Source organism: Crassostrea angulata, chromosome 7 (genome assembly GCF_025612915.1).
Source record: "Crassostrea angulata isolate pt1a10 chromosome 7, ASM2561291v2, whole genome shotgun sequence".
Taxonomy (NCBI): Eukaryota; Metazoa; Mollusca; class Bivalvia; order Ostreida; family Ostreidae; genus Magallana; species Magallana angulata.
Genome location: NC_069117.1, coordinates 23,757,491 through 23,782,755, shown reverse-complemented (window position 1 = coordinate 23,782,755; position 25,265 = coordinate 23,757,491). Strand labels below are relative to the sequence as shown.

The following is a 25,265-nucleotide window of genomic DNA, read 5'->3' as shown; positions in this document are numbered from 1 at the left end:
GAAGGCTAATGATATAGAAATGTTGATAAAAAATATTATTAAAGATTTTATTATTAAAAATGTGAAATTGTATTAAAATACGACCAAAAACAATAGCCATGATTTCCTCTTCCCAAGCAGACTTGTAAAATGAAATTGGGTCTGAATTGTGTACAACAGCTACATTTACAGTAACGAGAAAATGCGATTTTATATATATGTTTATGTTAAGAATAGTACATCACAGTCGGACTTAAAATAACAAAAGTTCAACTACGTGTCAACCCCCGATCCCAATATATACATGAACTATGAAATTATGTAAATTGTATTTCACGGAAAAAACGAAATCAGTTTTTGCACCATATCCTTCAAAACATATATATATATATATATATATATATATATATATATATATATATATATATATATATATATATATATATATATATATATATATATATATATATATATATGCTCATTATAATGGTCTATATGCCTGGCTGCACAAGCGGTCATTGTAAACAATTTTTGCTTTACTTTCAAACAAACATTGCACAGACAAAATTGGCCCATATCTTATTCAATCAAGTGAGAATGAGAATATTCAGTGCTTAACCACAGACACATACACATACTTGTACACCGGAAAATTTACACAAGAACACGTCAGAAAATCATAAGAAAAACAACCGACCGTGTTGTTTTGGTTTTTTAATTGATTAACAATGCATTATTTATCTCATCACGATGTTTGTGCATACTGATTTGTCATGTAAATAAACACCTACGCTTTTAAAATGCACAGTCACGTATTTATTGTTAAGGACCCTGTTTTTTTTTTAAACCAATTTGTCATTTTCCGTTTTCCGGTTGTTACTACTCTGTCCGGATTCATGGGTAGATGACCGGCCTTCACTCAGTCTAAACGCGTCGTTAGTTCCTTGTAGTGTTTTATTGCTACAGAGCGAAACATTAACGGTAAGATGTTTAAAATGTAACTATATTTCTTCCCCTCTTACAAAATTCTGACAATGTAATGTATTTAAAATTACTATTTTATTTCTAAAGACCAGATTCATGTGGCTGAAAGTAATAGAAAAGGTGTTCAAATTGTTAGGAGCGCACAATTTTGGATATTAAACGTCATATTGTAGTTTATAAAATAATTTGACCTGGGGTGCTTGCAACTTTGTTTTATTGTTGATTTCTAGACAAAAGTGTTGGGATAGCAACAGTATGCCTAGTAGCTGGTGTAATAACATTAAGCATAATTCTTAAAAATGTTAGCTTAAAATTTTCAAAATAATTAATTTGATTTGAACATATTTAATTGCGCATGAAAACAATTGGGATTGGCCACAAGTTTCAAAACTTGGACCGCTTTCTCCCATGAGATGCCCCCTTTTTAAACTAATATTTTGCTATTACTGATCAGGTGACCATTAAGGTCCAAGGGCCTCTTGATTGTAACCTTGTTAGGCACTATTAGATACATGTACATGGTTTGTAGTTGACCTAATATGGTTTATACATATACATGGTCAGTAAATTTACTGACCATGTATAAACCATATTAGGTCATCTACAGTCATGTAGCGATTATATCTTACATACTGCCTTTTTATGATAAAAAGTAAATATAACAATGGAAATCAAGCTTTTATAATAATATTACAAGTTTTAATCGGAGAAGGCAAGGGGGCAATATTTTTTACTGATTATGTATTAATATACATTGTCTGCGCGTGACTGCTGTAAGCCAATGATTTTCTTACAATCTAGCAGGAGGTAAGAATATTTATATATCATGTAAACTTTGTTATCACGTAAACTACTTTGGTCTTGGGTTATAGTCAGTGAATACAGATAAACACAAACTTGTCCATTTTCTAGGTTGAGAATGGGCGGTATTAAATGCAAAACGTTCGTAATGTAATTACATAGTTACATATATCATTTAATTGTGTGTTTCATTTTGCCTTCATGCTTGGACTAACACATGCTAATCAGTGCACGTTGAAATGACACAATTTTAAGCGACACTGCTCTTAAATGTCAAGCCAAAACTAGGTCTAAAAACAGTCATAACTCGAACTGGCTATAGTCTTGACCTGTTTTAAAACCTAAATACTATTTGATGAATTTTGCAGAGCAGATGGATATGGACATATGCAGTTATCTACGGTCCGAGAGGATCTCCGCTGCACCGTATACTACGCTTACTAAACTTTTGGAGAAATGGGGAACCATTCAACCAGATAGAGAAGCCATTGTTTGTTACAGCCACGACGGGACCAGAACCTCGATAACTTACGGTAAATTCTACAACCATGCCGTCAAGTTGGCAAAGGGGCTCATACGTATTGGTGTAAAGGGAGGGGACTATGTCGGAATCGGAGGAAACAACACGCCTGAATGGATGGTGGGTACCTATGGGGTTCTATTTGCCAAGGCTCGCCCGGTATACTTTCCGTTCCACGACAAAAGTGGAGATGGTATCAACAGAACTCTGACCAAGGTCGGCGGATGCAAGGCAATCCTCTTTGATCCGGGACTCGGAGATTCTCATTGGGAAGTAATGCAACGAATAGCTCAAGTTGATCAAAGCACTGGAGGTGTATTGCAATCTGATATCCCTGCTTTGAAATGGCTGATAGCACTTTCTCCGATAGGATCACATGAAGGATTTCCAACAATAGCCAGTATTTTTTGCGATGACAACACTGAACTGCCTGAAATTGACCCTGAAGATATAGCAGCTGTGCTTCAAACCTCTGGAAGTACGGGATTTCCAAAAGTGGTCAAAAAAACCCATTACGAATTTGTCAAATATGGTGATGATTATGCCTTTCTTTTAGATGTGGATATAAAGAAAGGCAGTGGCACCATCTATTACAATGATCGACCCTTCTTCTGGCTAGGCGGGTACCCTGGATTTGTAATTGTAGTTGGCGGAACAAGAGTTACTCAGAAAACCACGCTGGCGTTGTCATCATATTCAGAGATTGTACAATTCACCAAGACCATCATTCATAAGGAAAAACCTGACTGTGGATTTTTTGTAGTTCCTTTCTACCTAGAAATGACGGGATCAGAAGACTTTCTTTGGAAATTTCGATCAGTTATTGTATCAGGCCAACCCATTCCGCCAATTTGTTTCGAGGGCAAAGGTAAGGTATATGACACCTTTTCAGCCCTTTATGGTAGCACAGAAGCTGGTATGATTGCAGGAAAAATTTATCGTTCATCTGAACCGCGGGGGGATGAAATTATCGGCATGTTACCTCTAGCAGGTATGGAATTAAAGGTGGTCGGAAAGGATGGCTTCGTTGTTCCTCGAAGTTCGAAAGGTGAGCTTTACATACGCTCGTCCCCTCAATTTAAGGGATATCTAAATGACCCAGAGAAAACAGCGATAGTCCTAGACTCTTCTGGTTGGTATAAAGCAGACGACTTCTGTAAAATCAATTCAGCGGGACATCTGGAGGTATTGGGTAGAGTGTCGGACGTGATGCAAATATCAGGAAACAAAATTACTCCTTCTTTCATTGAAGAATATGTAAAAAGGCACCCGGATGTTATGGAGGTGGTGGTCTTCGCCATCAAGGACCAAAGTCACGCGGATGACGTTCCATGTGCTGCAGTTGTCAGAGTGGACGGATCGAACTTGACCGAAGAATCCCTGCGTGAGTTTATCAAACGAGAACTGAGCATCACAGAAGAAGCAAAGTTTACGGAAAATGTCTACGTACCCAGGCATATTGTGTTTCTTAATGATCTACCAAGAACATCTACGGGCAAGTCTGATCGGAAAGCTGTCAAAAATATGTGTCTTCCTAAAACGTAGGCCATCTGCGAATGGTATCTTTATCCGACAAATATGACAAGGATTAGAAATAACAGAATCACGAAATAAAATCCAAACAGATTGTATAAATTTGGTTAGAATCATCCGCCGCTGTGGGGAATGCGGTTTAGTTTTGGCTTACTACAACAAGTTACTCAAATCTCAATGAACTGTTTCATGTTGGCGTCAAATGGGCTTTTCAACACTATTTTGTTTTTTGTTGTTGAATTTCTCTTTGTGCTGATCTATTTGTCATGTTTGAATATACATTTGTTGGGAATTACAGTATATTGAAAGCCTTATTTTACGTTATGGTGTCATTAATTGTGAATATGTTTATATACACTGTATCATGGATAAATATATTGCTGAACAATATCTGTTGTCTGTTCAATATACTTTACAAACAGGAATATATATATATATATATATATATATATATATATATATATATATATATATATATATATATATATATATATATATAAAGCCTTGGTACAGCAAAAAAAAAAAAAAATATATATATATATATATATAAACCAAACTTTTTTTATTTAAGAAATCTTCATCAAAATATGCCAAGAATGGTGTAAAAGATTTACATCTACCAAGCATAATTTCCTCTATTTCTTACGGAAATTTATAGTTAATTCATAGCTCAATAGAAACAGCCAGACTGAAATCTACATGAAGGTAGCGACCATTGCAGGTAAAATTTACATAACCCGCTAACGCGGGTTATGTATTTTTCCTGCAATGTCGCTACCTTCATATCCCGAATGAATCACCAAAGAAAGCATTTTATTGTTTAAATAAGCCCTATAGACTGATAAAATGGACATCTTATCCTGTGGTTTCATCAATATTCGTTGAATACCAATTTTTGGGGATTTCGTTTTTAAGTTGACCCACGAGACTAAATGTTCATTGAAGTGCAATTTCTATTGACATTTTGTATTGATAAGGTCATTGACCACGAATTAACGTATCCTTCACTTTATCTACGAAAATTGATACCCTTGAATATTAATGAAACTACAGTATAAAACGGTGGGTGCAGAGAAAACACGGATATAGCTGTTACATGTCTATTTAGGTTTATTGATCAATACTGAAATAGTTCACTGTCGTAACAAACATAGGTTATTACAAATTCGAATTAAATTTGATTCCTGTTGACTAAAGAATAACAGAATGTACATCACAATATACAAACTTGTTGTTTCGAAGTCCCAAAAGTTCACAACATTTAATTACCTTCACTTTACACAAGGTTTCATTTTAAAATAAATAGTTCAATTGAAAATCAGTAGGTTAGGCTCTTTAAAGTCTTAAGAGTAGACAGGTTTTGTAAATAACAAGTCATTTAGAACATCAGGAAAAAATAAATAGATAGTACCAATTTGCTTTACTTTCTTAAAAATTACGATGTTGCAAATGTATGGAATAGAAATATAGCGCTCTATACTCTTAGCCGGCGAAGCGATTTAGTAAAACAAAGTATTAACATGATTTTACCAGTCGGCATATAATGAATGAGATACAAAAATCCAACTTAAATCAATAAACAATAATAAATAATGGGTTTGAGAATGCTGATGCAAAGAATTTATAATTGTAAAAGAAAATGAATAACGATGGAATGATAAATACATACATATTTCATTATAGGCCTATATAAATAAATTTATTCGCTTTAATGCAAAACTAAGTCAAATACATAAAGGGGAAAATTAACTAATAGGATTTATGTATTCCAACCTGAGAGAAATTCAAAGCCACCCTCCCATCCCCTTATGATGGTTAGGAACAGCTGTCAATATTAATGTGGATTAAAGTATATTATAATTGAAATACTTTAACCGGTTTAGAATTTTCTTTCACAGTATTCAACCAAAAAATACGTTTTAAAAATTTTTAGAAAGTTAAAAAATTGATTGTCCTCAATAGGATTCGAACTCATGACCTACACGTTTGTAGTGAACCCACTAACCCACCGAGGAAGATTTTTAGAGGTTGACAATGGTTTGGTTTTCTCGGGGTGTCAATTTCAACAGTTACCCTCCCAAACAGGCACTATTTATTTTATTATACTGAATGTCTTAATTTTAGAGAAAATTTTACTGCTTTTATATAGAAATGAAGTTAATTTTACGGCGAACCGTACGCGCATAATTTACGCGCATGTAACAATTCGTTGCGTTACCCGTTGCCAAGTGTGTTGCTAAGGCTGAGGGTAATAGAACGGATTATCAACTGCGTCTAAACCAATCAGATTTGAGTATTTAACATGAAAATATAATAATATGTATTAACAGTTCTTTAACTGAATTTTTTTAAATATACAGTTGAACTTCAGTATCTCAAGCACTGATATCGAATACAATGGATATGTCAAAGTGATTAGTAAGTCCCAACCACTTACTTTTCAAGTATTTTACCATCGATATCTCAAATAATCGGATATATAAAAGTTTTAAAACAGTCCCATCTAGTTTGAGATAGCGAAGTATGAAAACTAATTTTGTAACTAACTAAGTCATATCCTGCATTTACATGTACGTGGTCAGGAGCTGTATCCTTAAACTCATCCATCCACAGGAATGGATCAAAGTAATTCCCCTCAAAGCATAATAATATAGTTATGTCATGAATTTTAAAATCCAAGAAAACAGACTGCATACCAATTAACGCAATTCAGTAGTATTTCCTATTTATAACTAAGTGAGACAAACTACAAAGTAGGCAGTAAACAATTTAAGATTTTGTCAAAATGAATTGAGAATAGTGATCAAAACCATGCAATTCTAACTTTGGTCCCATTGGGCTAAGTTTGTAGAGTACCTGACTGAAGATTCTAGGCTAATCATTTGAATCTGCGTTTTACAAAAGAACTTACGACAAAGTCGTAAATATCTTTAGTCTTACAGATTGATCTTTAATAAACAAACTTTATGTAAAACCGTTAATCCACAACTTTTTGGATTTCTATAATTATATTTTAATGGCACTAAATTGAGACACTAATTAATTTGTTAACTGCATGTTAATTTGTTAATTGCATCCGTTTATTTAGGATGCTTTCCATTTAATCGGCATCGCCGGATTTGCCCTCGTCGCCGAATGCTGGAACGCGCGTCGCCGGCGAGCGTTTGTGGCAACGCATTTTATCTTTGCTGATTAGGTAACAATAAGCCGTCTAGGTTACGATATTTTACAAAACTAAATTTTTGTATCTAAAGTTTGTCCTACTACATCGAAAAACAATTAAACTGCAAATAGCCAAAATGTTTTCTCCAAATTTTGAGGTAAGTATCAGTTTTAAGCTGAAATCGTCCTCGTTGGAGCATTGTGACGTTCCAACCGTTCCATTAACGTCACCGTTTACCAATAACGTCGCCGGCGAGGCAACGTTAATGGAAAGTGCCCTTGGTTGCAAGTTCTTTTGTGAAACGCAGTCCTGGTTTCTACCGATTTCACAAGAACTGTGGTATTGCATTTTTGCGAGGCCAATTGTTATATTATGGTACGGCATAGATATGTAACGGCTGTTGCCCAATTATCCTTTCAGATCCAACAGAACACCAATTTAACAATAATCGCTAAATACAAATGGTCACCAATCACAGATGATTAATCAAGCTTTTTAAACAATTGCTTTGTTTGTGTGTTTCCGAACAATGTCAATTTGCCCTGCAACAGAGTGCAACTGGCGTGCGACCAATTCTCGCCAAGTGTCTGTTCTCGCCAGTGCATTGTTACGTCATTTTTCATAATAATATTCAGATGTGTGGATAAATTAAAATGCACTGACGAGAAATGGTCATTGGCGAGAACTGATCGTATGCCTGTACCACATTACTGTGAGGGGGTCTATAAAAAGTTACGTTTTCCACCCCTCCCTTAAATTTAGAATAGACCTATATTGTACAGTATGTACATGCAACTCTGGCCTTCTTAAAATCTGCCTGATTACGGCTCCACCTCCTGCATCCTCCTCCACGGAGGGACCAGCATTCATAACAGTCTTAGCCCTCATGGTTGACAGAGATCGAACCCCAATCCAGCGCTTCTGGTTAGTACGATGAAGAAGTGGATTTATGAGAAGATGAACCGACAGCTGTGTCCTTTGAGGACAATTATAAGATATTACATTTAAGAATATACAAATTTAGTTATTTTTAATATACATTTGCGCGAAAGGCGTCGGTCTCCTATTTTAAAAAATTACATATAATTCTGTAATAAAATGTCTACTTTCGCTATGGCACAACGGCTTCGGTCCAAGACCCATAAAAAAACTAAACTTTTGAAGGTACTCTACTGTCTAGATGTATAATCACGACATTTTAAACAATAGATTGTATGCAGACCGTATAGGCCTAAATAGTGGTAGCATGTTACGCAGTTTTAAAAGAAAAATAAGGTTTCATTATTTTATACTGTGCGTCGTTTTCCCAAAAAAGTAGAATAAAAGTAATCAGAACTTAATCAACAACTAAAATAATTTAGATGGTTGCTTCATAGTTATCTCAAGAGGAATGCAGGTTGCATTAAGTCGTACAATATATCCAGTTTTACAACATATATTGTATGAGTCCGGACCTTATCACCCCTTCCTTTTTTCGGAATTAAACATATTAGTATATTTAACATTCATTTAAATTATCGTATTATTGCAACGTATTTCAATTCATTTATTGTCTGCAAACCATATTCATGAAATAATATAGCAGCAGGTCTGTAGCTTCCGGTCTGAAAAAAAAATCGAATGGACGACCTGGGAGCTAATTGCCTCCCATAGTAAAAAAAACTGCAATATACGGGGCACAAAAAATGCACTAGTTTTTGACTGATTAATCTTGTTTCCACACATATTCTGTGGAAAAAAGTATGACCATTAAAGTCTTCAGGCAATTTAATACTGATACCATCACCGTGGCTTAACTTGCCTGAGACTTTCTCTTAAACACACCAATATTAATCTGCTAATTGACCTTGGAAAAGTGACAATTGCTAAAACTAAAAAAAATTATTGCTTTGTCTATGCATATGTAAATGAAAAGACAACTGCATATTATACACTGAATATGCCATAACAGATTTTGCCCCCCACGCCCCCCCCCCCCAAAAAAATGAAGCTTTTAATTCTAGGCGATAATGATAATATCACTGTTTCTTTTAAAGTTTAAGGTATAATTATAAACAATAACCATATGTATACGTATACATTGTGTATATTTTCATAACATACAGCCCCTAGGGGTCACCAAAATTAATGCATGAGGGATCACGTCAGACGTATGGGGAAGTTAACTGTCTTTGCTTCTGCGACTGGAAAAATGTCGCGCTTTTTTTTTTGTTTGTTTATAGCAAAACCAAGTCTTTCCGAAACAATGTTTACCGCACGAGAGACAGCTTTAGTCAAACATTGGTTCGAGTGTTCTATGCGTCTAGTCGCCTTAAACGCTTTGAAACTATTTGGCCGATTTTAAATTCATGGTAATCGAGTGGTCATTTTGGTCGATTAAACAAATTATAATCATCTGAAGTGCAATAACTGATCTTCAAATTTTCTAGGAAAAATCAATATTCGGTGCATTTTTGTTCAAAATGTACGGTTACTTAGGAGAGATCGTTTTTCGGTCTCGGAAGACAAAACACACGGCGAGCATTAAATTTTTTACGTATGATTTTATTTCAAGATTTCTCGTTTTGCAATAAATCTTTATTTAGATTAATTATCATTATACATACATGTAATATAGTATTTACAAAAGTTTTTACAACAGTTACTAGAAAAATAATGCCAAAAAAAATTAAGCCAACAACGGTAGTTGGTCTATTGTGAGATTCAACCTATGGAGGAAAAGTATTTAGCTATTTATTTTGCCAAACAAAATTTCAGAAACATACATTCAACAAAACTTCTAAGTGTTTACCCTAATAAATAGAATAATTTTGAAATTACCAAAAAAGTAACAATCAGTAATTTATGTTAAGACCCCCCTTCTCTGTCTTAAAGTTTATAATGATAATGATAATGATAATGATAATGATAATGATCATAGAACCAATACATGTGCAATATAATAAATATATTAATCATCACCTTAACACACTCAAAGATGCAATGTAACTTTAAATACCGGTATGTATTAACAACAACAAAAATATGTGTATACCAAACAAAAAAATACAGATACACCAACATAGTGTTTGCATATGAAAGACATTAGTATATACTAGTTCATAAGACAAAACAACAAAACAATTTTTCCTCACAATCAAGAAAATGTTTGTTCAGATTCATCTTCTGTTACAATGAAGGAATTCCATGTATGGGCCTTCTCAAACCCATTTCTGGCAAACTGGTAGTCTTTCCTTGCCTCCAGGATTTCCTCTTCAGAAGTCATGACAAAAGGTCCTACACAAATGATAAATGAGGTAACCATGGTTACTGGAGTGACAGAGGCTGGCACTTATTCACGATTCTTCACATAATCCGACTGCCATTTAGGAGCATTCTCAAAACCATTTTTTCCCAATTGATAGTCGCGAAAAGTCTTCTGTATATCCTCTTGAGTGTTCATTACAAAAGGTCCTGACAACGTAAAATTATCTAATATAATGTTTTCTTCAGATACAAGTTAAGGTTGCATGTCTTAGCTTCCATCAGCAAGATTTGTATTTTTATAGCAGAAAATGTGTAGGAGTCTGAAGTGAACTCCATTATAAAATTTTTAGAAGTGTGTGCCATCCCCCCCCCCCCTTCTACCTTCAGCAGGGCCAAATTTTTAAAAGACCTGGATGCACAGTAAAATTTTATTTATTTCTAATAGTTTGTTTCTAATATGTACTAATGAACAGTCAACATCTTTAGAAAGATTAAAAAAAGCATATATATAGAAGACAGTAGATGATAACAACAATGATTTATAAGAATGATAACAAATTGTTTTATTTAGTGGACTGTGGGTCAGACAACCTTGAGTATTTTTTTCTGCTTAATTTTATATAAGAAAAATTTTCATTAGAAATTATTAATACTTGTACAAAGTAGTTACTCTTTGCAGATATATATGCTTCTATTGGAGAATTCAGGTTGATATGAAATTCATCAATTCCTTAGATACAAAAAACTTACCACTTATAGCATACAAAAACTTGTGCTACTGTTGGACCAATTATAAATTTGATTTCCAAACACATTCTATTCATGAATATATTAAAAAAAAAATCATCAGACATGTATGCAAAATTCATCACATGTATAATGCTGCTGAATTTATATGTAGTTCAAATAATCTTAAAGTTCTTTTCAAAAAATAAAATGAGAACTCTCTATTTGCACAAGTACATGAATCTATCTTCTTTCCCTTTTTGAGGTTGGTGAGCATATTTATAGGAAAGTCTGTGGGAAGTAAAATGGGGTATCTAGTAATCAACAGAATGTGTTTAGAAATTAGGTTGATAAGTCCAACACTAGCGCAAGTTTTTGTGTGACACAGCTCTATGGCATATAGACCCGAACTTTTACAAAGAGGCATGTTTTTGTTGCTATGGTACTTTAGATCAATTGATATACAAACAATCACATGACTAACCATATTGGACGATAGGCTCTTTGATTGGTTCTCCAGCAATCATCACCAGATGACACTCTGTTGACCCCTGAAAGACCAAATACATGTACTAGTAAACAATTCAATACATGTACAAGATAAATGTAAACCTTTCAACTTAACCTTATGATTTTATGATGTATAAAATCAATTTACATTTGCATTTATTCTGCAAGCTTTTCACAAATTCAAAGTAATCTGAAAAGTATAAAAAATGAAAATGATTTCTATTTCTTATTAGGTTTGTTACTGACTGATTACAGACTATTATATTGGGTTGATCATCTCAGGTTCTTATAGACGGCTCCTTTTAGCTTGATCAATCTATTTCTGTAGGCTGTTGGTAACAACCTAATAAGTGTTTTGTTTTCCAGAGGACTTAGGCTATCAAGTAAGACAAATTATATTCATAAAACCGATGATCTACCCAAATCCATGTAACATCTTGTCCAATTTTACATAGCAGAACTCCTTAAAAAAAAACATTTTTACTTTTCAGATACTCTTTGAAAATCTTTGCTGCACCCTTTTTAACTTTCAATGTTTTATTGCTACCGGGTATTTATAAATTTAATTGTTTTCTCTCTTTCCTCTCTGGAGGTTTGAAAAATTCTTGACACTGCCATTTTATTTTACTCCAGACACAAAGTGACGTCATTCCAAAGGGCAATACTCTAATTCAAAGGTAATTTCAAAGGGCAACTACTCCAAAAAAAACCCACTTATACAGAATGCAGTCTATGTAATAAACAAAGATAAAATGTTGAGATAGATAGGCGAAGCTTCGGCCATATATCCGAATACCATCCCACCACTCGGACAGAGAAATATAAGTCTGGCAGTCTCATATCATGTTTAAACCAATGTAAGTTTGACATTTCAATCCAAGAGAGAACAATAAGATGTGTCTGTTGTGTTTCAATTTCATTTTTTTTTTAAACAAGTTCATCTTTGTGAAAATTTTTGATAAGTAAATTGTTCTGAACATCATTTTTCATGAACATAATTTATGCAATCTTTGAATGAATGAATACAGTGAGAGTTTTGTGAATAACTTAAAGGAAACTACATTGAATCGTCCTGGGAAGAGCCACTTACTGAATTGTCCACACTTATGGAGTCGCCATCGTCGTTGAAGGTCACTGTGTGGTGGGCCTCTATCTCCTTCTGGTTTCCTGTTGGTCCTGAAATCAGAAAAACACTAATCTCAGACAAAAATTCAAGTCCTACACTTTTCAATACCACATTAACAGTAGAAATCAATCCATTCATTACATCATTTACATGTGACTTAATAAGAATAACTGGAAACAGTCATTGACATTTTAAAAAAATGTCTTAATTGTGTTAAAAATTCAGATACAAGCACTCTGGGTTCTGTGGATAATATAATTTCAGCTGCAAAAGATATGTATAAATGTTAATTTGGACAGTAATTTGGAAAATACTATGTAGTAAAATTCATATCACATTGTTTATTCCGTTTTTAATATTTTATTTCTAGCTCAATTCAACTTTGAAATAAACAATTCTTCACCAAATAATAATAATCGAGCTACCAGTACCGGTACATTAAATGGCAATCAAATTCATTTAGATGCACACATTTTAGATAACTATTTGTTACACATGAGCAATATGACTATAATGCGATTGTTGACATTTTTAAGTTTGCATTTGCACACCCTTACCAAACTTCGCCTTTCCAGAGAGAATGTACAGAAAAGACCTCCAGCCAACTGGAATGGGCTGCTCCAGTTTAGATCCAGGTGTCAATTTAAAATCCAGATACATTGTAGGAGTGCGAGTGTACACCTTGGACTAAAAAGACACACAAACCTTAATAATTTAAAGAACATAAAACACCAACACTGTATGTACTTACAATATTTGCAGATAGCTTTCCACATTACATACAAACAAGTACCTTTATACCAAATGCTTCCCCAGCAATGACCTTGACTGTGACTCCATCTTTAGTTGCCCTTGGGATGTCCTTGTCTAGAAGTTCTTGGTATGCTGGCTCAATCATCTTGTATTTCTTAGCTAGGTTGACCCACAACTGAAGGCCATGAACCTCCCCCTCCCCGTGTGGCATCTCACAGTGGACTATTCCTCGGCCAGCGGTCATCCACTGTCAAATGTTAGACAGGAGTATTAAGCCACTGTATAAAAAACTTGCCTTTTTTAAAAAAAAAAATTCATTCTTAATCAATTAACACCATTAATAAAACCAATCCAGTATTTACTTGTTCATCTGTAAAGCTTTACTTGAAGTTGCATACATCATAAGCCTAGTATCCAGTACATGTACTCACTTGTAGGTCTCCAGCTCCAATTATGCCTTTGTGTCCACAGAAATCCTCATGACGAATACTTCCCTTTATGACATATGTGACCTATATACATGTACATGTAAAAGAAACTAGCTGTGTTAAAATGCTGCGTTAAAATTTAAAATTCCTAATTATAAATTCTGAGGAAAAAAAATGATTGGTCGATTTCTTTGTATTTGAAATGTAAACAATACCTAAGTACATTTACTTAACTACAGTTTAATTTAGAATCACATTCACTTAGGCTGATGAATGACAAATTTTTAAACCAACCGTTTCAAAGCCTCTGTGTGGGTGATCCGGAAAACCTCCTGGAGCTTTACCCTTAAACTCATCTAGCATCAGGAATGGATCAAAGTTTTTGAGCTAAAAATGATAATGACATACTAAGAATGACATGTTAAAAATACCAGAAATAATCTGCACATTAATGCAACTTCATACTATGTTAACAAATATGTCAGAATAGACAGAGTAAGACTACAATTCAGAAATAGGTAGAGGACTTGCATATTCAGGGAGTCAGCATTTAAATCCCTAAAAAGTTATGTTTTCCACTCATCTCTTAAGTAGTTTACAATATCTCGTAAAATATGTCTTACCTCTGGCCTTCCTACACTCCGCCTGACTCGAGCCCCAACACCCTCATCCTGCTCCACAGAGAGAACAGCCTTCAAAACAGTCTTAGCCTTCATGGTGGATAGAAATCGTGTTCCAATCCAACACGTCTGGTTAGTATGATGAATAAGTGGATTTATGAGCAGGCAGCTGTGTCTTCTAAGACTACCAGTAGTTGTTTTACAACTTCCAAGTATGGCAGAGAGGGCAAATGTAACCAAAGGTGGACTGTATCTAGACACCATACTAAAATTAAGAAATTTAAGAAGATACATAAATATATGTGTTTTTGAAATGAATGCTATGAGTTTAAATTTGTACATATAAGGCATCAGTACTTTTTATTTACATCTCATTCAGTAATGTTAAAGAATTTCTACTTTCTCTTTGTTAAGGCAAAGCGGCTTTGGTCCAGGGTTTTTAAGCTACTCACTCTACTGTAGTGTCTATAGATTCATACTTACCGACAACTTTTGAATTGTAAAGTACATGCATTCCGTGTAAATAGCTTCTGTATGTTCTAGATATCAGTCAAATCAACAGCAAACATGTTAAAATTTGGAACATTGCACAGTGACAGAGCACTTTACTGTAAATAACACTCACCGTATAGGCCTATGCCCTATCTATTTATATCCGTCTAATTCTGATGTATTATATCATAATCGGTCACAGAAAGAACTGAAAATACTTTTTTACGCTAATGACAGACAGACAGTACCAAAATATTATTTTCCATTCTACACATTTTGTTTCCTATCACAAGAGAGCTCCCACCTAGCCTAAATGAAAGGGCGGATCCAAGGGTGCGTCAATAACGTTTTACTCTTTAAAAATAACTACTCTTATGCATGACTTTTGTACATGTTTTCAAAGAAATTATTTTTACAAAGTCAAATACAGTGAAGGCTTCGATGGTTTCAATAGTAAATCAACAACAGTGTTCAAAATAAATAACTCATTCATCAACAATTTTAAAATGTACATCATACAAAAACAATTCATGCACTAACGTTACATCTTGAATGTCAGAATCTTTTTTAATTAATACATGTATGAATAGTGTGTATCTTTTATACTGATGTATTATATACATCTGTTCCGCATATGTTGGGTCTTTGTTAATTAATATATTGTTAATGTTTTTTGCCTACAAAATACTTGGTAAATATGTTGGTAATAAGACAGCATCTATGAACTTAGCATAAATTTTTTGATGAATCTGGAGTACTGTTTTGCAGACATGTGTCGTGAGGAAAACTTGTTTTCAAATTAACTAAAATTATATTTTTAGTCATGGACTCATTGACAATTAAAAATTTTCAATTATTAAAGACAAGTGTTCAAATTATAACTTGTAATTTGCCAAATGACTTTTGTCATTTTTAAAATGCATTGAATTTTTGACATATTCATACATCTATTATGTATAGCGCACCAAATCAAAAATATATGCATATATTTTTTCAACTAGGTTTATTTATTAATAACCTATATAGGTTTCTCCATGCAGGGACGTACATGTACATGTATACATATATGTCCCTGGTTTATCATCTGTAAAAACTATAGTTTGTGGACTGTTAACTATTTAATTAACAGTCCATAAACTATAGTTATTACAGGTGATAGCTCTTCACAACAATAAATGAATTTCCATAGTATTTGTTTTCAAATTTATTCCTCATAATCATTAGTATCCTTAATATCTCAAAATCGCAGTGCTATGCAAGATCCAATAAATACATGAATCAACAAAACAATAGTGTGTAAAAATCATAACATTCCTCATCTGCATGAACTACATGTAAATCTACACCCACTTATTTTTAGACTTAAATCTAAACTTAAACTTTAAAAAAAAAAAGTAGATAACCTTAGGACAGCAATAAGAAATAAAATTCATTGTTATAGTAAGCGCTTATAAAAATCTGCATTTAGAATTTTAGAATTGAAGTGATACAGATTCTTGTTAACTTTTTCTGCAAATATGAAATAATGCAAAATATATTAAGACTTTCATAGAGGTTGGGTAAAAAGCTTATCATTACTGATACATTACATAATAGCTTTTTGTCTGTTTTTTAATGGCATGCATATCATTTACCAATTTAGAGAAAATATACACTTTCACTTATAAGTTCACTAAACATCAAACTTTTCAAATTTCATTGACTAGGGACATTCTACTAAAAAAATTGTGAGCTAAGAAAAAAGAAATAAAAACAAAAAAAGAATTAATATCAATAAAGATTGCAATAATATGATATATGCATATAACTTAATTATACAGTAGCAATCAGATTTCAAGAAAAATATATATATAAAAGAAGACAAAAAATTGTAAAGATGAAAAGCATAAACATAAGACCATTTTAAACTGTACCAAAATGTGCTGGAACACGTGTGCAAAATAAATTAAGGGAAAAAAAAGAAGCTTCTTGTATAAATCAGAAAAAATCTTCTGATATTTAATTCCCAGACCTTGCAACAGATTGATAAGGCAGGGCCTGGAAAAGCATGATTGGAATATATAGTAAAGAAAAACTAAGAAACAGTATTGTCAAAGTGGCAGCACCACATTGGAACACAAGCGAAAAGAAGTACATGTACACAAAAAAAATCAGCAATAAATAAAAACAAAATATTAGTAAATAGTAAATTAATCCACTTGGTCCTAATTCAATAAGGTCTTTTCATCCTCGTAAAACCAAGAGAGAATGGTCTTTTAGCAGCAGTTCTTCAAAATATACATTTGAAATACAAAAATAAAATTTCAATTATATGGCTGTATATTGGGACCATCTGTATATGTGTGTATACAAATTTTTCCAGAGAATGTTAAAACATAAAATTCATTACAAAAGTAAATAACAGTACAATATTTGTAACTGTTGGTTTTCTTAATGAAACTTGTTTTGCTTTATGTTTAAAAAACCCCCATCCAATTTCTTTATATCCTTCTAGCATTTAATTAAAAGGCAAAATTAAAGGACAAAACAAAATAAAGTTGTGTAAGTTGATTAACTTGAATCCTAGTACATGAAAGTCATGACTATTATGCTTATTATTAAAAAAAATTTCTTTTTATTAAGGGACATTGAATAAAATGTTATTAATTACCGTATATAGAGCACCTCACCAACATGTGAACCCCTACATGCATTGATCTACAGCTGGCTCGTTAAACTTTAAATTCCATTAGTACTTCTGATATAAATTAGTTCCAAAAAGGAATTATGAATGCAAATAATAAGGCAAAAAGCCTAACAAGATAGTAAAGGATTGTATAAATAATACATAAATAGGATTAATTTTAAAACATTTGGATTTCTGTTATCTTCTCTAATAGGGCGTTAATATTTATCACTGATAGAGGAATACATTCTCTTTCAGATCATATCTTATGAGAACCAGTTAGCAAAGATTCAGCCAAAATAAATTAACTTAATAAACAAAACAATTTTAAAAAGAAAATTTGTTTATACTAATAAAATCAATGACTGAGGTTTCATCAACATTTGTTGAACACCATTTTTCATCCATTTCGATGTTCAGTTGATCTATAAAATTAGATGTTCATCAAGTTGCAATTCAAATAACATTGTATTGACAAGATCATTGACCACGAATTCACTTATCCTTGCAACTGTAATTTTCACTAACTCTAAGAAAATCGATGCCCATAATTATTAACAAAACCACAGTTCATTTGCTTTTAAATTTGGCTTGCTTTAAATGATTACAAGTCAGAGTATTCATTACAACTGCATAAAAATTATCTCAAATAATTCAAGTCTAAGAAAAAAAGGATAATATATAAACGATGAAAAAAATTAATTCGCACAAAATTTCATTCATGCTCTTCTTAAATCTGACGTGCAAAGTTTTCTAAATTATTGTCATAACTAAACATGCATGTGTTATTATCTTTTTGAATCTAAAAATACTTTCTCTTGTAATGGGACCTATTCCACTTTAATTTTTTTTTCAAACACACTTGGACTACCTAATATTTTTCACTAAAACATCTACAGACTTTTAATCAGTTCTTATTGATTATATTGGAATGTTTCATTAAAAAAGGAATAATCAAACTGGATATTTAAAAAAAATTAAAATGTAATATTGGGACTAGTCGGGAATCAGCTACTGCTTTGTATGAAGGAAGATTGCCAGGATCGCCCCCGCTCAAATCCATTGGTGCATGACTTGTAGTCATCCATTGCCTGGAAGAGCTCCTCTTCAGTATTCATCACAAATGGACCTTAAAAAACCCCCAAAAATAAAATTAAATAAAAAATTCATTAAAGAACAATATATGATATGAGTTAAATTTGGCCCCCATAATTTGCCATTTTTTAAGTGTTTCGGGTACAATAAAAAGTTAACTTATTTTTTAAAAGAGTTGATATAAAATATATTTTTCATATATTTATTTGATTTATTTGCACTCACTGGCAATATATGACATCAGAAGTGACGCTATTTTTAGAATTCAGTCAAAATCAGTCTAAAATTGACATTTTTCTTATCTTTTTACGAATGGGAAACATAGAGCGCATGCTTGAACAAGATATATTTTTTTGTCACTTATTAGTTTTGGCTAGATACATCTCGGATTAAAATATTTTGTTTGTTCAAGTATGCGCTGTATGTTTTCTAAAAGAAAAACTGCTTGAAAACAAGCTGTTTTATGCTAAAAATGCAAAAATGGCTGGAAAAGGTTGTCTATACGATGTCATATTTCTATATTGTGGGCATTTGAATCAAAATGAATATTATGTTAACACATCACATATATATCTAAACTAAAAAATCAAAGAATTACAGTAAAATGATGACGTTTATTTTAGGGGGCCATTATAGGCCCATATCATATATAGTCCTTTGGCTAAATGGTCTTGGCCATTTTTAGACTACTTTAATCTCCTTAAGATAAAAAAAGTCCTGTATGAAGATCGAAATAGAAAAATTTTCAAATATTAAAACTAAAATATTTGGACTTTTTCTTCACATAAAATAAATATCAATTTTTTACTTCCAAAAAAATGTTTATGGCTAAAAACATCATATTTTATATTTTAAGGTACATCTGATGGGTAATTTGTTGATCACTTAGCCTATTTTTTTTAAACATATTACAAAATAGTCAGAATCTACACATTGTACATGCAAACTAACAAATTATCCATCCTTTGAAATACAGTTGAACTTCGATATTTCAAACACTGATATCTCGAATACAATAGATATGTCTAAGCGATTTGTAAGTCCCAACTACTTATTTTTTAAGTACTTTACTCTCGATATTTCAAAAACTCAGATATTTTGAAGTTTTTAAACAGTCCCGTCTAGTTTGAGATAACAAAGTTTGACTGTATTAGTCATAGTATATTGTATGCTTGTGACACAGAAAAAATTGCAATGATTAAAATGAATAATGCAGGAATATGTTTGAAATTTAAATGAATGTTAATGTTGAAACTTCTTCCTAAAATAACATTTATATAGCAAAATATATTATGTTTTCATACTTTGATAAATGTCACTAAATAATGAAGAATTCTACAGTATCACTCCTTTACCTTGTTGTGCCACGGGCTCATTTAATGGCTGCCCAGCCAAGAGAATGAAGCTACAGGGATCAGACCACTGCAAATAAAGACATAACATATACTTGCTATATATACATGTATAATACAGAAAATTTCAAGATTCAGAATTTCAGATGCAGATAAATAATCGAATGAATATATACCTGGTTCTGTACTTTCACACATTCTCCCTCTGAGCTTAAAATAGCGGTTTGAGTTGATTTCACTAGTTTCTCTTTGTTTTCAGGGCCTGAAATATGTATGAGCAAAAAATAATGTTTTTCATTCAAATTTGATTCTTAAATAGCTAAACTGTTAAAAAAAATCCATTACTAGTGATTTAGTTGGAGAATAATTCTTTGTTTCATACATGATTCTTAAAAAATAGAATATAGAAACCTATGGAAAAAATTAAAAAGAAAGGACCACTGTGCATTAAATTAATTATATGGCAAAATGTTCACCAGTGCATTTTCAAATTCTGTTACATGTGGATACTTATGATATATGATATTGCAAGTTAAAAAATCTTTTGCCTACCAAATAATGCCTTTCCAGACAGCACATGGACAAAACTGTTCCAGCCCTGGGGGATGGGGTGATTCAATGTGGTTCCCTCGTTCATTGTAAAATGTAGGTACAGGGTAGGAGTTCTAGTACGAATCTTGGACTGCAACAAAGGTAGATAATCTGATTTTGAAAACTTCCCACTTCCTCATTATGTTTGTTATTTATATTAGTTTACTATGAATACATGTACTTATAATGGATGCCTGGTTAGGCCAAAATTGGACTTTTGATACAACTTAATCGGAATTAGTCTGATCAATTCAGCTTACCATTTAATATTATGGCATTATAATAATAAAATAAAGTGCCATTTGACTGTCAATTTAATAGGAATTAAATAACAGGATTCAAAATAATGTTACATCTGTCATAAGGGCAGTTATTTATAACCATATTAGATTCTATCCTGAATTTCATAAAAAAAAGAAGAGAACCTTGACACCAAATGCCTCTCCAGCAATGACCTTGACCTCTATTCCTTCTTTAGATGAAACAGGGATGTTTTCTGCAACTATCTCTTGGATTGACGGTTCTTGCATTTTCTCTTTCTTGGCAAGATTAATCCACAGTTGCAGGCCATGGGCTTTCTCCTCACCATGTGACCACTCGCAGTGTATGATGCCTCGTCCAGCAGTCAACCACTATGTTGAAAAAAACTTCAGGAGGTAAAAAAGAATGTACCTAACTGTATATTAATCTATCATCAGGTGACATTTCCACTGAGAATAATCACAGCTCTCTTGCAAAATATTAACTATTTTCAAAACATACCTAAATAGTGACCAAATTTGAAAACAGATGTTGCTCTATGAAATTTTTTCCCTATGGATACCATTGATTTGTAGTAAATGTTTATCGCTACACCTTTAAGTATAAATCACCTGAACATCTCCAGTCTTCAGTTTTCCTTTGTGTCCCATAAAATCCTCATGCTGACCAGTGCCTTGTAAGATATATGACACCTTTAATAAAGATAATAAAAAATCTGTATCTGTATATATATCTGTACAACAAGTGCTCTAAAACTGGGCTAGAAATAATCTTTTTTTTACTGGTCCATGAGAATTAAATTTTCTCTTGTTCAATAAAATAATTTTAATATTCATATAACTGGTCCAAGACCACTTGGGCATTAAATATTTCGAGCTCTAGTTGCCATTAGTTTATAATTCATTTAAATCACTTATGAAGTAGTATTTGAGATGAGAGGGCATTATACTCACCAGCTCAAATCCTCTATGAGGGTGATCTGGAAATCCTGTTGGTGGGTTAACTATAAACTCATCCAACATTAGAAATGGGTCAACTGTATCAGTCTAAAACACAAGAAAGTGTTATAATATGCAAGGTTTAGTGAAGACAAAATGCTTTGTATTCATTTAGTTGTGACTTTGAAAATATAAACCTACATTTTAGGCTGTAAACAAAAGAACCTTTCCTATATTTAAGAGCACATATGAAAAAGAGATTTCAACAAGACCTTATGGAAAAATTATGCAAATTAATTTTCTTTTTAAAAATACATATACTACAGTAAAAACTTTAAGAAACCCTGCTTTGACTTCAGATTTGTAAATCTAATAACAGTTATTTACCACATCTTCACCCAGGCATCTTTTGATGATGGTCCCCTCCCCTTCTGACTGCTCAACACTCTCAGACACTGTCAGTACACTTCGGGATGTCATTGTTTACCAGTTCATCTGTCAAACCCTTAAGAAGTAATATAAAAAGACATCTGCTCATTGTTTGTGTAAATTCATGCTACTGACTCACATATCATTGATTTTATATGAACTAATTATAGTAATATTGTGTATCTCAATAAACAGGAACAAGGACCTATACAGATCCTGCATAAATTCCACTATTTAACCAACATCTTAAATATGCTCTAATTAAAACATTGAAGAAAAAGTTATTGAAAGCATATTTACAGATCACAATGAAATCATGTCATCTAGTACATAAACACTGATAAATTTGTGTACTTAAAAGAATCACTTCTGCTGTTCTGCCTTCTGGGGAAAGTTTGATTATAGCGACCGCAGCGAGGCGGTGCGAAGCGCCGCTCGCGTAGCGAGCTCCATAGACAACGTGTACGAACAGAGGAAATTCGAGTTGAAATCTGCACATTGTTCAAAGAAAATTTTATGAGGCCACGTGAAAACGTTCTACTATCCCAGTGATCCTTTGCGGTGCATAGCAACATGGTGGAACAGAAAGTGTTTCTACGGAAAATTCTTACCTCTACATCGCATACATCATTTTCATTTAACAATAAAAAAAATCCTTCTAAAAACATTACAGTAAACAACACATAAGCTTACGTAAAAAAAATGAACTTTTGCTGACATATGACGTCATTTCCTTCTCCGAATTTGTCCGACAATTTACGAAAACTGTCGAGCTCAAAAGAATGTTAACTTTGACGTCACAAAGATCTCGCGTTTTAATTTCCCGCGATACATTTAGAGGTGGATCAAGCATATGTACTGTATCATGTAGGAAGTACTCAGTATCAGTGTTAACGGTGACTCTTTGGCTGATTAGTTTTGTTTTGATGATTTTTTTTTTTGCTTAGTAAATACACATGCAAGTTCCATGCTAAATTTATTGTCATATTGATCCAATCATATATGCATACGTTATCTACGTGCAGCCACGTCATTTTGTAATGAATAGATAAATGAAAAGAATTAAACTGTTAAAATATCTACCGGTACATGTATTTGTTATATAGTTGCATATGTGGTCAAATAATATTGGATATCACACACTAAGAAAGGGGTGAGGGCACATGTCTACAACGCTTATATAGCGTACAAGAATTAAAAAGATTTAAAACAAAATTAATGTCACTGAGGAAAATAATTAAAACACGGGTTACAACAAGGAACAAAATGAGAAATAACAAACAAAATTTATTTTTACTGATTTTAATGATCATTATTAAAAGGCAAAGAAAAGATAAAACATAATTGTATCTACATAAAAAAAACGGCGTTGTGTTTATCAAAATAATTTAATACAATGTAAGTCTTAAGTCTTACTAATTACTTATTAATGCTCAGTGGTAGTTTGTTTAAAGTGTATAAGACTAGGAAGGGGCCATTGGAATAAAAGTTTGATAATTTCGGGTTCCTTGCGGTGGTAAAATTTTTCGAGACAAAGCCAACGTTTTTTGGTTAGGGCAGGTCCACGGGTTGCATTTAACAATGATGACAGATGTGTGGTTCCTTCTGCGCTCGCCCCAACGGTCACACCGTAAAACATATTAATTTTTTTCCAGTAAGACAATGTAAGGTTCAGGAGATTTGTGGGTTTTCATTGTACATTTGTAAACAAATTGAACATCATCCTATCACTTTAATAAAGAGGAGCTTATCAATACACAATCCTTCATCATGTGACTCACGTTTCCTGTATGAAAACCTCATATTGGCAGTGCTGAATTTTATATCCGTGATTTGGAGAATTTTTTCTTTCACTCCATTATTTTGCACAGAATAATGATAACATTCATTCTGTTCATTCAATTAAAAATTAAAAAAAAATTATAATGTAATATAATTTTATTCATTATCCATAAGACGATGCTTTATTCAAATTTAGAGTTTAATCTAAAAGATATAGTTTACCGGATTCATATATCTATATCTTCTTCTATTATATGCTCCAGGAGAAAGACATCCTTGCGTTCAGCATACCCTGTATATGTTAAGCTGTATTCACAGAATATTCCACAAAACAATCTAAAGGAAAGTGGTTGATAACTCAAATTTTGTTGTCGAATATCTCGAAGCGGAAGTTACACCAAAATAACCTCCAGATTGAAGAGTTCCTATATGGGGGGGGGGGGTACATACCCTAACATCAAAATCCTCATCCGTGGGGGTGTGGTCACATCTTTAAAATTTTGATCAATGTTATACCCTCTATTTTTTTAACACTGTCCTAGTAAACGGGGAGAGGGGTAAAAGTTAATCAGTTTCTTTCAAATATGTCTTATATGGATTAAAGTGAGGATGCCAGCGCACCCCCACCCCCACCCCCCTCCCTTGCTATGTACGTGCCTGTTGTTTTATATTTGCCGTGAAGTAAAAACAAAGTTTGAAATCTACAGCTGAATATTTAAATTATTTGTTGAAATACATGCCAGATCTAATGGATTATTTACCCAGTTACTGAGTAAAGTTATTTTAGAAGTTTCTTAGCATAATCTTTTTTCAAGTTTTACATATATTTCTTTGAGAATTAGTATTCACTGTTCATGTAATAGATGGCTGTGTATTGGAACAATTCCAATCCAACAGTTTTAGTTCATTGTATCAACTTGCAAAATAAGAACAGCTTTGGCCCTGCGTCCGCAAATTGACCCCTGATAAAGGCCAATGAATTAAATGAAACCTTTCCATTTTTTAATCCGAATCAATAAATTAAGTGAATTAACTAAATCCACCATTTTACCTTGTTTCAGAATTTATGCACCAGTGATCACAAGCTTATGTAAACATAAAAAAAGAAAAATAATAATTAAAAGAAAATTTTGACAATTTTTAAACTTCTAAAAAATTTAAATTTTCAATTGCTGTCTCGTATTATAAACTGCGCAATAGCTTTTTGATAGATCTTCAGCAAGATAAAACACCTGACTTCAGCTTATTTACTTAGGGAAGCCCAATGTATA

The 25,265-nt window shown here is 32.7% G+C and overlaps 3 protein-coding genes across 6 annotated transcripts; 1 reads left to right on the top strand and 2 right to left on the bottom strand.

Moving 5' to 3' along the window:
• The first annotated feature begins 825 nt into the window (after window positions 1-825).
• On the top strand, window positions 826-4,205 carry LOC128192645 (medium-chain acyl-CoA ligase ACSF2, mitochondrial-like). 2 transcript variants are annotated; one of them, XM_052865506.1, is made up of 2 exons: window positions 826-960; window positions 2,138-4,205. In XM_052865506.1, exon 2 carries the CDS (start codon window positions 2,138-2,140, stop codon window positions 3,827-3,829), a length of 1,692 nt encoding a protein of 563 aa, XP_052721466.1. In that variant the 5' UTR covers window positions 826-960; the 3' UTR covers window positions 3,830-4,205. The 2 variants fall into 2 exon arrangements, with proteins under 2 accessions (XP_052721466.1, XP_052721465.1); XM_052865505.1 differs by having other exon boundaries at window positions 828-960; window positions 2,133-4,205.
• Window positions 4,206-10,067: 5,862 nt separating this feature from the next.
• On the bottom strand, window positions 10,068-15,118 carry LOC128192654 (pirin-like). Of its 3 annotated transcripts, none has more exons than XM_052865519.1 (9): window positions 15,015-15,118; window positions 14,393-14,654; window positions 14,064-14,156; window positions 13,773-13,853; window positions 13,382-13,588; window positions 13,146-13,275; window positions 12,553-12,638; window positions 11,437-11,503; window positions 10,068-10,256 (listed from the first exon to the last, which is right to left on the bottom strand). In XM_052865519.1, the coding sequence occupies exons 2-9, from the start codon at window positions 14,651-14,653 to the stop codon at window positions 10,117-10,119; spliced, it is 1,065 nt and encodes a 354-aa protein (XP_052721479.1). In that variant the 5' UTR covers window position 14,654; window positions 15,015-15,118; the 3' UTR covers window positions 10,068-10,116. The 3 variants fall into 3 exon arrangements, with proteins under 3 accessions (XP_052721479.1, XP_052721481.1, XP_052721480.1); XM_052865521.1 differs by having other exon boundaries at window positions 10,068-10,433; window positions 15,015-15,037; XM_052865520.1 differs by lacking the exon at window positions 15,015-15,118 and adding an exon at window positions 14,873-15,008.
• Window positions 15,119-16,072: 954 nt separating this feature from the next.
• Window positions 16,073-24,398, bottom strand: LOC128192656 (pirin-like). The gene is made up of 9 exons (XM_052865524.1): window positions 24,217-24,398; window positions 22,171-22,288; window positions 21,799-21,891; window positions 21,457-21,537; window positions 21,010-21,216; window positions 20,546-20,675; window positions 20,170-20,255; window positions 19,997-20,063; window positions 16,073-18,675 (listed from the first exon to the last, which is right to left on the bottom strand). Exons 2-9 carry the CDS (start codon window positions 22,261-22,263, stop codon window positions 18,554-18,556), a joined length of 879 nt encoding a protein of 292 aa, XP_052721484.1. The 5' UTR covers window positions 22,264-22,288; window positions 24,217-24,398; the 3' UTR covers window positions 16,073-18,553.
• Window positions 24,399-25,265: the final 867 nt, after the last annotated feature.

Coding starts and splice junctions, on each gene's coding strand:
- LOC128192656 (XM_052865524.1), bottom strand. CDS start 22,263: ATGACATCCCGAAGTGTACTGACAGTGTCTGAGAGTGTTGAGCAGTCA. Junction 21,892..22,170: donor GATGCCTGGGTGAAGATGTG/GTAAATAACTGT, acceptor CTTGTGTTTTAG/ACTGATACAGTTGACCCATT. Junction 20,256..20,545: donor GTCTGGAAAGGCATTATTTG/GTAGGCAAAAGA, acceptor TACATATTTCAG/GCCCTGAAAACAAAGAGAAA.
- LOC128192654 (XM_052865519.1), bottom strand. CDS start 14,653: ATGGTGTCTAGATACAGTCCACCTTTGGTTACATTTGCCCTCTCTGCC. Junction 13,589..13,772: donor TTGGAGCTGGAGACCTACAA/GTGAGTACATGT, acceptor AACATTTGACAG/TGGATGACCGCTGGCCGAGG. Junction 12,639..13,145: donor CTCTGGAAAGGCGAAGTTTG/GTAAGGGTGTGC, acceptor TTCTGATTTCAG/GACCAACAGGAAACCAGAAG.
- LOC128192645 (XM_052865506.1), top strand. CDS start 2,138: ATGGATATGGACATATGCAGTTATCTACGGTCCGAGAGGATCTCCGCT.